The sequence below is a fragment of the Phoxinus phoxinus genome, assembly GCF_949152265.1.
Source record: "Phoxinus phoxinus genome assembly, chromosome: 1".
Taxonomy (NCBI): domain Eukaryota; kingdom Metazoa; phylum Chordata; class Actinopteri; order Cypriniformes; family Leuciscidae; genus Phoxinus; species Phoxinus phoxinus.
In genome coordinates, this window is record NC_136876.1 from 24,141,423 (window position 1) to 24,159,292 (window position 17,870).

The window sequence follows — 17,870 nt, forward strand, 5'->3', positions numbered from 1 at the left end:
TGACAGTTTGAGAACACTTCCAACAAGAGGCTGTTCAATCATTTAGAATTAGGGTAAACTGGAGGGAGTTGCTCAGCTGATTTTTAATGTCTAACCAGAGACCCAGAACAAGGAGTGTCTGTTGAATGGGTACCTTTATCTCTTTCAATGAGGAGGAGATTAGAATTTGGTGCTTCTCCATTCCAGTGCTGTGATTGGCTGCTGGCATCAGAAGGGAAACATTTGCATAAAATGTGGAACTTATCTGCATAAAGCACACTGTTAGAAGTCTTTAAAGTGTCTTTAAAGTTTTACCAATGCATTTCTCATTTTCCAAACCACCACCAGAATACCTTTGGCAATAATCTAAACAAATAGAATCCAAACAAGATGGAAAAAGATTGAACTGTCATGCAGTCAGTCCCCACTAAACATCAGACGTCTATTGGACAGGCAGATCATGTCTGTATTGCGTCAGTCGTTCCAAGACCAATTTTTGACCTTTATGCAACGTGCAATCTAGGTCTGCTATTTGGACATCTAACCATGACCCCACCTGGACGTCAATATAATGTTCAATATTTGAACGCCGGAATAGGTCATTTTCTGGATGTTATGTGGACGTCTAAGACAGGTGCAGGAAATTGACATGATCTAGGTTTGCAAAGTTACCTCCAAATGAGGTCTTTTCTACGTCATGTTTGGAAGTCAGATTTTGGTTCCCTGAAGGTGCAGACTGTGATGCCATGTAGACGTCTGAGACAGGTGCAGGAAATTGACATATGTCTATATTGGGTCCGTCGGTCCATGACCAATTCTGGACATCTATTCAACGTCCAAACTAGGTCCACAATTTGGACGTCCAACCATGACCCAACTTGGACGTCATATTGACATTCAACATTTGACCTTTGAAATGGGTAATTTTTTGGACGTCATTTGGATGTCTATGACAGGTGCAGGAAATTTACATGATTAATATATAATATTTTTTTATTGACAAATATCAACATTGTTGTTATCAACATGATTAATACATATGAATACAGATTAATAATAATTATTTAAGATCGTTTCCTAAAAACTCCATTTGATTGTCTCAGCACCAGGTGATAACTGGAGACGCAGTTTAATATAGTTTTCCTGTAGCTCAAACAGTGGAGCATTGGTGCTTGCAACACAAGATCATGGGTTCGATTCTCAGGGAAAGCAAGAACTGATAGGAATATAAATGTGAAATGCAATGTAAGTCACTTTGGATAAAAAGCATCTGCCAAATGCATAAATGTAAATACAATGGTACAGAACATACGTTCTCCACCCTTTTGAAACATGGGACTACAGTTATAGAAGTTGTATAAAAACAACGTACATTTTTTCTAAATTTGATGTTGAAAAGACGTCCACAAACGACCACATTTGGACTATAAATAACCCTTACACGGAGGTCCCACGGATGTCAACATTAGACGTGCGGTAGAAGTCGAAAAAATACGTTGTCTGGCGTCACAGTCTGCACCCTCCTGTCCTGATACCGACATAGGACGGACAAGCACACTGTTGAAACTACGTCATCTGGAGGTAACTTTGCGCAGGGGGTCATTTGTACATTAACAGCTGAATTTATGTAAGATGTTGTATTACAAATAGCTGTCACTGAGAATACTTGTTTCTCTGAATTAGTATGCAAATGGATGGGTGTAGTTTACGTCAGTTTTAAAGGTTCCAAACATGGTTATGAATGGATTTGGATGGAACATTGTGGCCTCTGCTGCTGAATCTAGAGGTCTTGAGGAATTTGTATCCCGGTCACAGGCCAAAACCTTAGTAATTAGTCTTTAGATGGGTGAAGGGCAGAAACTGCATGTGGACCAATCAGAAGTCCTATCCTTCCCGGGCTTAGTATCAGAGGTCTTCTTCTTGCCTGGTGTTTGGCTGTTGTCCTATGAGGTTGGACCGTTTGTTTATGTTAGTCCACCAAGATGCAATCAAAATGTAGCAAACCTTTGTCCACTGTTACAGACAGAGGGGCCTGGCCATAAACTGGGCCCTGAAATGTGCTGTTCACCACAGATTAAAAAAATGGTTAGATGATCATTTTTTTCTATTTTTTGCGTAATCAATAAATGGTTAAAATCTGTTAAAATCTTTAGAAATAGCACACAACAATGCCATTAGACCACTATGCTTTTAAGGAAACCACAATGTTGATGGGTAAAGTGACTTAATATTTGAATGTGTGTCATAATTCTGCCTTAGTGTCCTTGATTTTCCCTGGTCGTAAGGCAGGATCATGACAGCATCATGTTTTGTGTGCAAGCACATGGCCTTGTGTTTGGGCTGTGTGCTTGCGTTGTCTCGTTACGTAACCCCGCCCCCTTGTTATCCTCGTCTTGTCATTATTACCTAGTCAGTGTCACCTGTTCCCCTCATTAGTTTCTCCCTTTTTAATCCCCTTGTGTTTGCTGTCCTGTGCTGGTTCATTGTCATACATGGTGTGAATCTACCCGTGAGTAATGTGTTTAAAGTCCTGTCTTGAAAGAGGTATTTGATCCTGTCTTAGTTGTTAGTACATCGTCTGAGTGTTAGTCTAGTGTTGTCTACCCTGTCTTGTTTTGCCCCCTCGTGGGTTTTGTTTTCTGTTTTTGTCATTAATAAAGCCTGTGTGTCCTGCAAACTGTCTGCTATTGGGTTCGTTCCTGAAGACTCATATGTGTTGTTTGCATAAATTATTGAACATTTCTTAATTTAGTTATTTTGTCAAAACAAAAACCGAAATAAAACAATACACACAATACATACTGTAATTAAATTTGTTTCTCTTTTTTTCTCCAGCTTTAAATTATATTCTTCAAAACAAGCTCTCACACAATCCTGCTCAAAAGCTTGGGTCTTTAGGAAGAAGGGTTACATGGAAAAATAGATTAGTGAAAACCTTTTAGATTTTACAGTTCAGGCCTTCTGGATATGTTCATGCAAAAATAGTTCAGATCTCAAGAACCGCTCTTTTAAACTCTGTGGAACATCAGCAGGTACAAAAGAACAGTGACATCAAACGCCAAGCGCACGGCGCAATCAAGACAACTGAGTGCAGTGACAGTTTGCATAGTGCATCTGTCAAATCAGAGTCAAGTTGGGTTTATTCTTTGCTCCTCTGCGTAGAACAGAAACCAAATACTGTAGCCTTTGCATTTTGGCAGCAAGACAAAGAAAAAGCCTTTTTTTGCTTTGAGGTCTGAAGTTCTGGTCCATTGGAGCGTCAGGAGAGATCCAAAGGCTCAGAGGTGCTCAGTGGGCTGAGCCGCTTTATAGCAGTGCACCCATGCTGGGTGTATTTATAGCAGTGTGTGGGTTATGCCATTGCAGGGGCGGCCCGTGTCACATGCCAGAGGAACCCTCATGTAGCAGAACCAAGCCAAGCATTATGTGCTAAATAAAGAGATGCATATATTTACTCTCTTACAAACACACAGAGAAAGACTCTATATTTATCTATCTATCTATCTATCTATCTATCTATCTATCTATCTATCTATCTATCTATCTATCTATCTATCTATCTATCTATCTATCTATCTATCTATCTATCTATCTATCTATCTATAATTTCTGTCTGTCTGTCTCTCTCTTTGTCTGTCTCTCTCTTTATCTGTCTGTCTGCCTGTTTCTCTCTCTTTGTCTGTCTAAGCCGCGTTTCCATTACCCTTCAAATTGCGCAAATTGAAATTGCGAATTGAAAATACGCTCAATGGAAACACGTCAATTTCGCAAAAACTCTCGTTTATCGCAAAAAAGTTTTTACGCTCGCATGAGGAGGTTTTTCAGCCAATTCGAAAAAGGAGTATTTCGCAAAACTGCAATGGAAACAGTTTTTGCGCATTTACAGTCACCTGACTTAGAAGACGCGGTGTGTTTGGGGTCCGTGTACGCAAATAATAATAATTATCATCATTAGCCTATAACATTTACTAGGCTACATATTTAGATGAGGCTTTTATCCAAAAAAGGAACAAAGCAATTCGTCAAATGTCATTCATAATACGGGTTAGACAATAATAATACAGAGCTGAGATTATCACAAATAAACACAATATTTTGACGCATATCTAAGGGTATGTGTGGAGTGTGGAGCGCGCACTACATGGCACGGAGGCGCGGGCGTGAACACTTGCATTTTCCTATTAACAGTGAAACAACTTAATATAGCCTACTCTATAATTTCTGGTCATACAGAAAATAATAATACATTATTTGTAACTACTTTTATTTGTGTAAACAATAACAAGAAAATGTTGTGCTTTTGTAAAATAAAATAAAACAATCAGGCGCGTTTTCATGATCTCCCTGAACTGGAGCGCGAGAACTGAAACAAAATATAGCCTATGTAGCTAAAGCTTGAAATGACCACTTTAAAACGAACAAATTCGAATTGAAAGCTATACATTTTGTTCTGATTAAGTAATCCGTATGAAAGGTGCATTTCTCTCTAAAAGCGCATCTGCTTAACAGCGGAGATGGAGATGTTTTTAGCCGAGTTAGAAAACAATAGTTTAATAATATTAATGGCTCTTCTTATTCAGCACTGCGGGAAAATGTCAATTCCAGGTTCTAATTTGGCCTTAGAAAACCAGTAAAATCAACATGTTTTCCATATTAATTTGTGAATATTTTACATGTTTAATAAAGGGGAAAAATGTAATTAAACAAACATCTGAAAATTCGTTGATATTTACTTTTTTGCGCAGCAGTTGGTGTAGCCAGTTCAAATTAAAATTGTGGTGTTCAACTTTGCGTTTTAAAAAGACAACCGTTTATTTTTCGTTTTTCAATTACGGGTTTAAAAAGGAAAAAACGAATGGACACAAAAGCAGCCTATATGGATCGTTTGGAATAGGAGACAGAGTTCTTTATTAAATTCATAAAATAAACAATAATTAACCTATAGGAATACTGGATTCTAAACTTCAAAGAAATGCCACAATCAAAACCTCAGCGCAGAAATGAGGGTGAAACACCCAGAAACTCCTTATATTTCGTTTGGAATAGGCCTATAAGGGTCTTTCCCTGCCATTAATGCTTGGATAACACGTACGTCTCTTTCCATTAATAATAATAATGTCTAATGCGGTGGCTGTGAGATTATATAAACCAACGTCCGCTGCCAGGATTTTTGGAATGACTTATCGCGAGAGAAAAAAGGACGTTTTAGTCGCATAACATCGGTTAATGGAAACGCCGTCATTTCGCAATAGTTTTTTATCGATATTTAGATAATAGCGCAAAACATTTGCGCAAATCTGTAATGGAAACGCGGCTTATGTCTCTCTTTATCTGTCTGTCTGCCTGCCTGTCTATCTTTTTTAAAGCAAATCACACATCAAGGAAGAGACCATTTGAACATCTTAAAAAAAAACAGTAACACTGATTATTTAAAGGACACCTATTGTGCTCCTTTTACAAGATGTAAGTCTCTTATGTCCCCAGAGTGTGTACATTATGTGAAGTTTTAGCTCAAAATACCCCTCAGATATTTTTTTACAGCATGTTAAATTTGCCACTTTTGGGGGGTGAGCAAAAACGCGGTTATAACGTTTAATTACGGTTATAACGTATTTGTCATGTGCTTGTAACCACTATTATTACAAGCCTGCGGTAGCGGACCCCGTCCGAATGATGGACAAAAATATACTGATGAGTTTAATAAAGTTTATTGTTCATCACACAAAAGATAAAACATCAGTTTTACCTCAGAAAATCACTGTGAGAGCTGAGTAAACAGAGTATAAGAAGTGTGTAAGTACATAAATGAATTTCGATAGAGATGAGGGAGCATTTTCTTCGAAAACAAAATGAATCAACCTCGTCTTCAGCGGCTGGCTCAGATTCCGGGAGTAAATAGAGAGAGCTATGTGGATTAATACATCCAGCCACACAACACCTACAACACTTAGGAGACATTCTCATCAGTGCAGCAATCAGGGCGGTTCTATGTTAAGACGGCAGTGTCTGTCAACATTCGTGGGCGGGGCCTGTGGCTGTTGTGATGTCACACCAGCCCCATGGCTGAAAACAGGTCGTTGGGAGACACTGCTTATGATTTATGGGGATTTTAAAAAATCCCACTGTAGGGTGTGCACACACTGCCAACACACATTTATGTCCAAACACTATGCAAAAGTGAATTTTGCATAATAGGTCCCCTTTAAAGTCTTATCCATAAACTATCCATATCCATATCGCTTAGGAGACATTCTTGTCAACAGCTGCTCCGGCATCAAAACAATGGCGGACTGTGTACAGCTAACTCAGGGCGGGTCTATGCTTATACAGCAGTGTCCGTCAACAATCGTGGGAGGGACTTGTGCAAAAGGACGTCACATTGCTCTGAATCTAAAAACGGCTTGTTCTGAGACTCTTCTTATGATTTATCCGGATTTTAAAAAAAGCACTGGGTGGATTTGTATCACTATAGGGTGGTTGTGTACACACATTGCCAACACATATTTATGTTCAAACGTGTAGTCTTTCTTTACAAATTGACTAATTTATTAAGAATAATTTATCGCTTCCGAGTAGCCATGTGAACCGAAACTATTTTGACAATGTTTTATCTGTACAGAGGTAAAGGGACGGAGAAGGGATCCTCCACAGGGGAGAGACTAGTTGACACTTCAGGACTGCGTTGTCATCGTGTCCAGGTGCAGGTCCTTCATCAGATCTGGACACGGCCTGGATACGGCGGACTGTGGTAAACCTCGGAATAAACAGAGAGACTAATATTAGCGTAGACGCCATTCTTCTTATGATGTAATGAGTACATCAGGATTTATGGGAAGTGTTCCCGGTTCCGGCTGACCTAATCTATGCAGCCTAACATTGAATTATAGAAGTTTATAATATGTTATGTGTATGCTAGGTCGAAGAGATGTGTTTTTAGTCTAGATTTGAACTGACCGAGTGTGTCTGCTTCCCGGACAATGTTAAGAAGACTGTTCCAGAGTTCTGCTGTTAAATAGGGAAAGGTTTTACCGCCAGCAGTCGATTTTGATATTCTAGGTATTATCAACTGGCCGCAATTTTAAATCACAATAGACGTGAAGGACTATAATGCGTTAAGATCTCGCTCAAGTACTGTGGAGCCAAACCATTTAGTGCTTTGTAAGTAATCAGCAATATTTTTTAATTGATACGATGTTTAATTGGCAGCCAATGCAGTGTTGACAGAATGGGGCTAATATGGTCATACTTCCTGGTTCTGGTAAGAACTCGAGCTGCTGCATTTTGGACCAGCTGTAGTTTGTTTGTTAAGCGTGCAGGGCAACCACCCAGTAAAGCATTACAATAATCTAGCCTTGATGTCATGAACACATTAACTAATTGTTCTGCATTTGTCATTGAGAGTATATGACGTAATTTATATATATATTTTTTTAAGATGGAAGAATGCGGTTTTACAGATACTAGACACGTGACTTTCAAATGAAAGATTGGTGAATATATAAGTGGAGAATGAATTATAAATTGTACGTTCTGCAAGATACTAGCCTTATGTATATGCTGTATAATGATATAATGCTGATATACAGTATATAATTAAGTAATGATAGATATATCTATTGTAGGATAAATATTTTTGTTTTTGTGTATTTACTGCTGAAATGCACAGTAAATTTACTGCTTTGCTGGTGAAAGATGGTCTCCCAATCTGACTGCTGAAAAGTGATCAAAACCCCTCTACATCAAACCCTCAGGCAACTGACCAGCCTTACCAAGCTGGGATTTATATATATATATAACACACACACAGTTGTTAATAAGAGTTATGTATTGAACACAGGATAATTAATCAACATTTTCAGTGCTTGACATCAATTCCATTCCCTCTCTAACTCCTACCGTTTTCTTTCACTCACTCTGGCTCTTTGTTCCCCTCTTTCTTTCAGTTGGTTGGTCTACAGTCTGAGATTGTGTTTCGTTTCCTCAGTCTGTAATTTTAGCGGAGTGAGCTTGCTAAAACTGGCTCTCGTACATTCTTTAAATACACACGAACTTGAGAACACAATGTGCGGTCACTTACAAAGGCAGATTACAGACAGAAGGGAACTGGTTAGTTCATTCGACAAACCACTACTAAACACAATTACAAATAATTACTGCGTGTCTCTTGAGTACTGTATATTACAGCAAGTAAAATTCACACTTGCATGTGTTTTAATAAATGTCTGATAGATTGAGTGGTCTGTGTGCACACATGTGGGTGCCAGCATGCTCACACACCATCTTATTGGTGGAGAGGAGAAAGAGTGATGAAGCCAATCAGTATATGGCGATGATTAGGAGGCCATGATGGATAGAGCCTACTGGGCAAATTTGGCCAGGATGCCAGGGTTACACCCCTACTCTTTCAAAAGACATCCTGGGATTTTTTGTGACCACAGAGAGTCGCGACCTCGGTTTAACGTCTCATCCGAAAGACGGTACTCTTTGACAGTATAGTGTCCCCATCACTATACTATCCACTATATCCATCCTTCAGTCTTTTTACCCTGTTGCCTTCAGGTAGGCGATACCGAAGCATCCGGGCCCGCACACAAAGACTGGATAACAGTTTTTTTTGACTAGGGCGTTAGGACCCACACAGACCACAGGGTGAGCCGTACCCCCTACTGGCCTCACTAACACCTCTTCCAGCAACAACCTGGTTTTCCCAGAAGGTCCCCCATCCAGGTACTAACCAGCCTCAACCCTGCTTAGCTTCAGTGGGCAACCAGTCTTAGATTACAGGATGACATGGCTGCTGGCCATATCAGTGTTCTTCAAAAGAAATTGTTACGTTTATTATTAATATTAGAAAAAAATGCTGCCATATAATATAGTTAATTACTCTGTTCACTGTAGGCTTTATGTGGTTGCCAAGAAACATAAAAATTAGGTAGATTTGAATTTAATGATTTCGGCCCAAATACAATGTCAGAACAGATATGTTTTATTATGCATTGAGTGTTGGAAAACAGCTTTTTTTATTATTATAAAGTTTTAGTATGTCTTTCATGTAGCTCAAACATAATGACACTTTCAAAGGTCATGGGTTTGATTCCCAGAAAATGCATGAAGTGATAAAAACAAATACCTTAAATACACTTTAAGTCGCTTTGGATGAAAGCATCTGCCAAATGCATAAATGCATTATGCAATGTAAATGTCAGGTCAAACCCAATACCATTACAGCTTTCAGAAGTGATACATTCTCTATAAGGCAAACCCACGCAATGAGACCATGCTTAGATCCATTTATACAGACCAAACCAGACCAATCATTTGCCGCCTGAGGAGTGATTGCATCATAATGCAGACTATGAGTTCAGACCTTCTGACCTATCAGAAGAAACCAACTGTATACTCATACTGATAGTCTCTAACAAGTCACCATTAATAAAGTGGAATGAACTCTCATAAGTTCTGATTGACTAATGTATAGCGTATAATTATAAGGTAAAATTACTTCATAAATAGGGGGTACCCTAATCACAGCAGGTATGTTCTAGTTATATCAGCTGTCTAAACCAAACATGTCAGTGAAACTTCTGTATGTAATGGAGGAAAATAGGAGAGAGAGGAAAGAGAGTTGAAATACACCATGTTGAGAGACAGAGATCTGTTAAAGGATTTGAATTGAGTTGAATGAGTAATATGCATTGCCTATACCTCTGCAGAAACCTTGAGCGCAACCTGCATTGCAGCTGACAGAGAAAAATCTCACTCACACACTCTCACATACACAAAGACCGACTGATTTACAGGCACTTAGACATGTAGCACATACCGATTGCACGGCGTGCACATACATTAATGCTCGTACACATTCATTTAAGCAGGTATGAGCAGGGAAGTATCACAGGCAGCGCTCTAATTGGTCCCTTTGGAGTAGATGCATGCCCAAGCTGGAAAAATATAAAAATAATCCCAAAAACATGAGCTGAGTGCAAGGCAGATAACACCAGGGAGACCCTTCCTGTTCTCTTCAACATACACACGCATGTATGCTTAGTTCTGTAAACATTCACTGTTATGTGAATGTGTTTAATAGTCTTTAATGTTTTTCTACGCAGGGGTCAACAGTTATGAAGTCTTATGATTTTTGCTGTTGTGACAGTATGTGTGTGTTTGTGTTTGTAACATTACCAATATCATTTCAAAGCGCAGACGTCAGAATTGCTTACGCTTTCATGTATGTTTTATCTTCTTTTTTCAACAGCATGATACATTTACTTGTTTGAACTTTATCGTTATGTGTTTCCTTTGCTTTGATTTAAATCAAATGCGCGAAGTAATACCATTCGCCGTCTGTTTTCTTTTTTTATCATCGGCAGTGTTCATTAAAATCGCAGCAGATATACATTTTTATATTAACCTTTTTATTCTTCAAATGAGTCAATAAGATTTCTTAGCAAATGTATATTTGTTTGTTTGTTATTGGGTTTTGAGCCACATCACGACTCATTGATTGAAAATAAGTGTTTATTTAGCATGCCCAGCTCAATGCTTATGTTAAAATATCAATCCAACTAAACATACGTTGCTCAAAGGTTGAGTTTTCATTTCCTCACAAGTTGTCACCTATATTTAATTTAAATATCAACTTTGTCTCATAAGTAGAGCCATACAATTTGAAGAAGAAAAATTCAAATGGCATAACTCAAATAATTTTGTTTTGAAAAAAAAAAAAATTATACTTATGAAATATTTTATATATTTTAATCTGAGCACAGTGTACTCTCTCAAAGCACTACAAAAAATGATCAGCATTTTTAATCTCGATTTACAGCAGAAAAATATTTGAACTATTTTGCTTGTTTTAAGCATAAACTTCACAAAATGTTGCTAGATCTATGCTTAAACAGGATATGAAAAAATAAACTTTATTTACATATTCTCTAAAAATCTCAATTTTGCTTCTCAAGTAAAATTATCTTGTTTTAAAGGGATAGTTCACCCAAAAATGAAGATTCTGTCATAATTTACTCACCGATAGTTGTTATAAACCTATGAGTTTCTTTCTTCTGTTGAACTCAAAAGAAGTTATTTTGAAGAATAACCAAACAGTTGACAGTAGCCATTGACTTCATTAGTATTCAACATTCTTCAAAATGTCTTCTTTTGTGTTCAACAGAATAAAGAAACTCATACAGGTTTGAAACAACATAAGGTTGAGTAAATGATGACAAAATTATGTCACAACTGTCCCTCTAAGGAGTTATTTATTTACTTTATTGACTGGACAGCAAGAGACAATACTGATTAAGTTACCATTTAATGTTATTGCGGTCTAGGAGAAATAATTAAGATGTTAAAGAAACCTCCGCCATGTTTTTTTCTTTCCTATAGGCACATATAAGGACGAATAGACTATTTGATAAGGATATGTTTGTGTATTCCTTTAACAGACAGGATGACACTTTGACTAGTGTAAAAAGCTGTGAGTGAAGACAATCGTGCTCCTTCTCATGTTTCGTATGTTTGGCTTTGTGTAGATGTATGTTCTGTTATCCTTTTAAATGACAAAGGCCAGGGGCCAATCATTCTCTGTCAACTTGGTGCACTCTGACCCTTAACCTCTCTTTTTCTCTGTTACTCCTCGTCACATGACACATTCAAACATGCACTGACATTGCCATTCTCTCTCAGGAGCAGTCTGAATGCAGACACCCTTCAGCAGTTCAGTGCAAACACAGCTGTGTTATGAAACAAGGCTAACGTGCAGACGACCCTCACAGATCTGCTCTCAGCATGCACATGGCTTGGTGAAATGACTTCCTGTGCAGTGATGTCCAAATAATCCAAGTGCCCAAATAAGCTTAGAATTGTCCAGGAAATGAAATACAAGGTTCTGTGCTTGGTGCTTTATTTTGATAATTTAATCCGGTTTCTAGCACAATTCATTACAAGCCTGTTTGAATATAAATAGTAAATACAGATACATTACTTGAAGTGTTGGATGTTAAAGTCATTTCGAGTGTTTGTTTGAGCCAGCCTAATTAATGGTGAGAGTTCGGGACAGGACTATCTTTTTTTAAATAATAAAATAAAATAAGTTTATATAAAAATAAATAGCCAATATGATTAAATATTCAGTGTTGCAAATTCGCATCTATGCAAAACGTGCTTCATTTCGAGATTTCGGACATCGTTGAAAGTAATGATGACTTGCAGTTCAGTAAGCTCTCGCAGTACTTTGATGTAATACACCGATTCATTAAAAGAATCAGTTTATAAGAATCATTTGTTCATAACTATTTTGGTTGCACTGTATATTTTTGATTCACTTAATTGAACTGGCCCATGAGAGTCGTTTGTTTGTTCAGTTCTCTAGCATTCAATAAAAAAAATATTTTCTTACCATTATTTTGTGGCTAACTGTACTATTTGTTCTCATTCAATTCAGACTGCAAACTCGCATTAAATGCTCAGGTAAAATACAATTTATTTTATTGTTGCACCGTGGTTTCAACAGAGCCAATGAAAATCAATTCAGGTAAGACGGTACTAGGTATAGGGAAACGGGTTTGAGCAGCCCACTGCTTTTATGTGTTATGGTCCAAGATGGAAAAAATATATATATAAAAAAGTGTGTGTGTGTGTGTGTCAGAGCCAGCACCATCCTGCTGCCAGATCAGGTCTCCCTCTTCACATAGTCTCAAAGTTACTGGACTAACTTCCACAACACTCTTTTATTTAATGCAGCCTTTAAACAGTGTAGTGTGACGTTTGTGCATGCTTTGATACATGTGTGGCGTATGTGATGCTCAGCTGTCATAACAGTCCTCTTCATCACAGGTGGGTTGATGTGATATGAGCTTGATACGGTTTTGATCCAGCTAAAGACTCCCCTGGTATTTCTCCCTGCTTGTGCTTTGACTTGGAAAGCCTCCAGTCCAGAGTAAGAGTTCATATTTAGACCAAGTAATCAGATCTATTTTTATGTTTTCTTTGGCAGTGAACATATTCATATCTCTGATCTTCTGTGTATGCATGCTCTTTTTGCTTATTTGAGATTGGTACTGTCTGGATGTGTTATAGACTCATTAAATATGTGTGTGTATATATATCAAAGATCAAATATATTATTTCTTTAATGTGTACTGTTCTCTTTAAAAAGGGTTGTTATCAGAGGTTATGGGCCCTATCTTGCACCCAGCGCAATTGACTTTGAACACCGACGCATGTATCATTCCTATTTTGCACCCGCGCACAGCGGACTTTTCCCTCCACAGACGCACGTCGGTAAATTAGGGAATGAACTTGCGCTCGCGGGGGCGGTTCAGCGCAAAGAGGAGGCGTGTTCCGGCGCAAAACTCCCCTGGTGCTATTTTCCAGGTTTAGAAAAAAGCAATTGCGCCACTGACCAGGAAAAAAACAGTCTAAAGACAGTGGCGCGTTGCGCGTTAGTGATATGGTATTTTAAGGGCGCGTGCTTGGCCATAATGTAGTGTGTTAACGCGCATCCACTTTGATTCTCTAATATAAACAGACGCAGCAGTTTTCATTTTTGCAAATCATACATTATTACAAGGAAAAATATTAGCACACGAGGGAAATCATTGTTGTGTCCGTGAAGATGTGAAGAAATAGGCATAAATCTAGATTAACCCAAATTATTATACGCCTGTTTAACCGAAGCTAATTTGGGTGGGTTTCTCCCATCATCCCCAATGTCACTTCTCTGAGTTTTACGGTCCTGACGAGAACGTCGGTCTCCTCGGCTGTGAACCGCTTCCTGGCGTGCGCTGGCAAATCCGCCTTTATAATAGCAATCCGCTGTGGAACAAGCGCGCCGGCTCTTAAAAGGAATGTGAGAGGACGCTCTGATTGGTTTATTTCACGTTACGCCCAAACCACACATAAGAATAATGAAGCTACTTCAGACCAACCCCTATTAGATTTGCGCCAGGCGCAATAATCATTTATCCCGCCGGGAAAATAGCAACAGCGCCGGGATCCGCCCACAAAGTTACTTGCGCTTTGCGCTTTGACACTTGCGTTTCAGATCGTTAAAATAGGGCCCTATATGTTAAAAGCTTTATTTAAGTGTCTTATCAGCCATAGACTGCTCTTTCCTGTCTGTTTTTTATTGATTGCTGTGTGATAGATTACATTGACCTGTGTGGTAAAATGGGTACTTTGGATTTCTAGCTGAGGTGGGTTTAGATCGCATTTTATGTTAGTTTCCTTATATTTCTTCCAGGCCATAGCTTTCCTTTTTTACTTTGATACATGTCTGCCCTAATGTATATAGTTGTAAATTTGTCAACATTTTTATTGCCTATTCCCATTGATTTGCACCTGACTTCCACCTTAGGGATCACTATTGTCTATATCTGTCTATATCTTTCCTGGAAAAGATAACATGTGTGATTGCTCTATGCAAGGGTTCAGTAAAGTTGATTCCAGTGAAATTTTCTGATATTCATTATCAACATATCAATACCACAGCGATATTCAGTACTCAACTAATGTGACATTGTGATAGGAATGAATGATTTGCTTGTTTAATTTAATTAGTGGAATTTAATAAATATGAATAAATTCAATTACAACAATGACATGTATTTCCCAGTTAAGTAAACATTGCATCCTGTTCAATTCAATTAGTTATTCAATTATTCAGCCAGTAAAAAAGGACAAATAAGGAGCAGTGATTAGTTAAATTTTTTTAGTCAATTGTTGATTATGTATTGGAGAGAGAGATTTATTTTGAGTAATCATTTATTGAACTTTAGTTTTTCATCATGATGTTATTGTAAAATAATTCTTGCTATTTTCACCTTTGTCCCTAGCATTGTAAAACATTAGCTTGTTCTGTAGGCTTTGATAATGGAAAAAAACATTATATGTATGTTTCCTTTTTAGATTGTCTATGTCAGCTATAATCACCAGTCTTCTTTGTGCTCTTTCTGCAGGATGTTTCAAAGCAGAGGCAGGCAAGGAAGAAGACTGTCTCGTTCAGCTCTATGCCAAGTGACCGCAAGATGAACAGCACAGCTGCCTGCATGGCCTTCATGATGGAAGGCTGTGAGATGAAGAAAGTTCGCTCCAATTCTCGCATGTACAATCGTTACTTCCTATTGGACCCCGACATGCGCTGGCTCCGCTGGGAGCCATCGAAGAAAGACTCAGAGAAAGCCAAGCTTGAGATCAAGAGCATCAAAGAAGTTCGATTGGGAAAGAAAACACCCATCCTACGCAGCAATGGCCTTTCAGATCAGTTCCCAGATGAGTGTGCATTCTCAATTATATATGGAGACAACTACGAGTCCCTGGATCTGGTCGCAAGCACAGCAGAAGTGGTTAGCACCTGGGTGATGGGACTACGGTACCTGGTCTCATATGGGCGGCACATGGTGGGCGTAGTCGAACCCAATCAACCTAGTGTAAGAACATCCTGGATTGGGTCAGTGTTCGAGCTAGCTGATCCAGAAAGGCAAGGACACATTGACTTATTCCGGGCCACCCAAATCATCAAGGGTCTCAATCCTGGCATGAGGGAGTCTCGCATTGAACTGAAATTCAAAGAGCTACAAAAAGCCAAGGACTGCTATGGTGAAGGCATTGATTTAGACACGTTTGTAGAAGCCTACTGTGAACTGTGTACACGCCCTGAGATCTTTTTCTTGCTGGTGCAGTTCTCCAGCAACAAAGAGTACCTGGACTCCAAAGACTTGATGCTCTTTGTAGAGGTGGAGCAGGGAGTGGAGGGAGTCACAGAGGAAATGTGTCGGGAGATTGTGCACAAGTACGAACCCTCCGCTGAAGGACGTAACAATGGCTACTTGTCTATAGATGGCTTCACACACTACCTCCTGTCATCCGAGTGCCACATTTTTGACCCGCAGCACAAGCATGTTTGTCAGGATATGACTCAGCCCCTTTCACACTACTACATCAACTCTTCCCACAACGCCTCACTTTTGGAAGATCACTATTGGGGCTCATCGGACCTCAGCAGCTACGTTAGGGCGCTACGCATGGGTTGTCGAAGCATAGAGGTCGTAGTCTGGGATGGCCCTGACTGTGAGCCAGTAGTCTATGTTGGTAGCTCTGTTGCATCCCAGCTGGCCTTCTGTAAAGTTCTAGATGTCATTAACCAATATGCTTTCGAGAGTTCAGAGTATCCACTAATCCTCTGTCTTGTCACACACTGCAGTGTTCCCCAACAGAGGGCCCTGGCTCAACACTTAAAGAAGATTCTTGGAGACAAACTTCACATTGAACCTCCTAATATGGAGGACCATTACTTGCCCTCCCCTGAGAAACTCAAGGGAAAGATACTCATCAAAGGGAAGCGCCTGCCTACTGACTCTCAAGACTCTGAAGGGGAGGTCACGGATGAAGAAGAAGGCTTTGAGATGTCCAGGAGAATGATGGGTGGTGACGATAAGGATCAGCTCAACGGAATTGGCTGCAAACGACTACGACTCTGCAAAGAACTTTCTGACCTAGTCACCCTCTGCAAGTCTGTGCAGTTCCGTGACTTTGAGATGTCGAAACGGGAACAGAGGTATTGGGAGATTTGCTCCTTTAATGAGGTTGACGCCAACCACTTTGCCAACGAGTTTCCTGAGGACTTTGTCTCTTACAATAAGCGTTTTTTGTCACGGGTGTACCCAACACCCATGCGCATTGATGCTAGCAACATGAATCCACAGGACTTCTGGAAGTGTGGTTGCCAGATTGTGGCAATGAATTACCAGACTCCAGGTTTGATGATGGATTTGAACCTTGGCTGGTTTAGGCAAAATGGCAACTGTGGTTATGTCCTACGTCCAGCAATAATGCGCGAGGAGGTGTCATATTTTAGTGCAAATGCTCGTGACTCGCTTCCTGGAGTCTCAGCCCAGCTCCTTCACATCAAGGTAATCAGCGGCCAAAACCTACCAAAGCCTCGAGGCTCTGCTGCTAAAGGTGATGTGGTAGAGCCATACATCTATGTGGAGATCCATGGAATTCCTGCAGACTGCACAGAACAACGCACAAAAACTGTCTCGCAAAATGGTGACAATCCAATTTTTGATGAAAGCTTCGAGTTCCAGATCAACCTTCCTGAATTGGCTGCTTTGCGTTTTGTAGTACTTGATGATGACTACATTGGTGATGAATTTATTGGCCAGTACACCATTCCTTTTGAGTGCCTGCTTCCTGGCTACCGGCACGTACCACTGCAGTCACTTACAGGGGAGTTTTTGCCTAACACCACGTTGTTTGTTCACGTTGCCATTACAAACCGACGAGGTGGGGGTAAGGCCCATAAGAGGGGTCTCTCTGTGAGGAAGGGTCGCAAAGCAAGAGAATACACCTCTACTAAGACCACAGGGATCAAAGTAGTAGATGAGCTCTTCAGGGCATCGACCCAGCCACTACGGGAAGCAACAGATCTACGGGAAAACGTACAGGTAGGGTCTTTTCAGGCTCAATGGTTTTAAGATATGGTTGTTGAGTCCATTTGCTCTAAATCTTGAGTCTTTTGAGAAATTAATTCTCTGACAGCAAGCACTGATATTGATATACAAGTATTAATGATATTTGTATAGCTTCAGGACTCAGAAGTAATCAATAATAGTAGTGACTGTGGAGATTGTAGATACACATTTAAATAATCCAAATGATAAATGTTGTGTCAAAGCACAAAATATATTTGGTATGAAAAGTACAAAATTTGCTTACAATGCCATGTGAAGGTCTTACAAAAAAATAAATAATAATAACTCCCCTGTGGAATGGCATCAGCTGCCACTTTTAGTCTTGAAATTTGCCTTGTTCAATGAAGGTAAAGGGGTGTAACAAGGATTATGACAACACGGCATTGAAAACATACACTTAAAATTACATGTGAAGTC

At 39.4% G+C, this 17,870-nt stretch overlaps 1 protein-coding gene across 1 annotated transcript in view; it reads left to right on the plus strand.

Annotated features, from left to right (window-relative positions):
- Window positions 1-17,870, plus strand: part of LOC307004617 (inactive phospholipase C-like protein 2) — a 72,658-nt gene that overhangs the window by 32,475 nt on the left and 22,313 nt on the right. Inside the window, exon 2 of the mRNA XM_079623965.1 lies at window positions 14,937-17,426. Coding sequence (XP_079480091.1) covers window positions 14,937-17,426 — 2,490 coding nt within the window. The remainder of the gene's footprint in view (window positions 1-14,936; window positions 17,427-17,870) is intronic.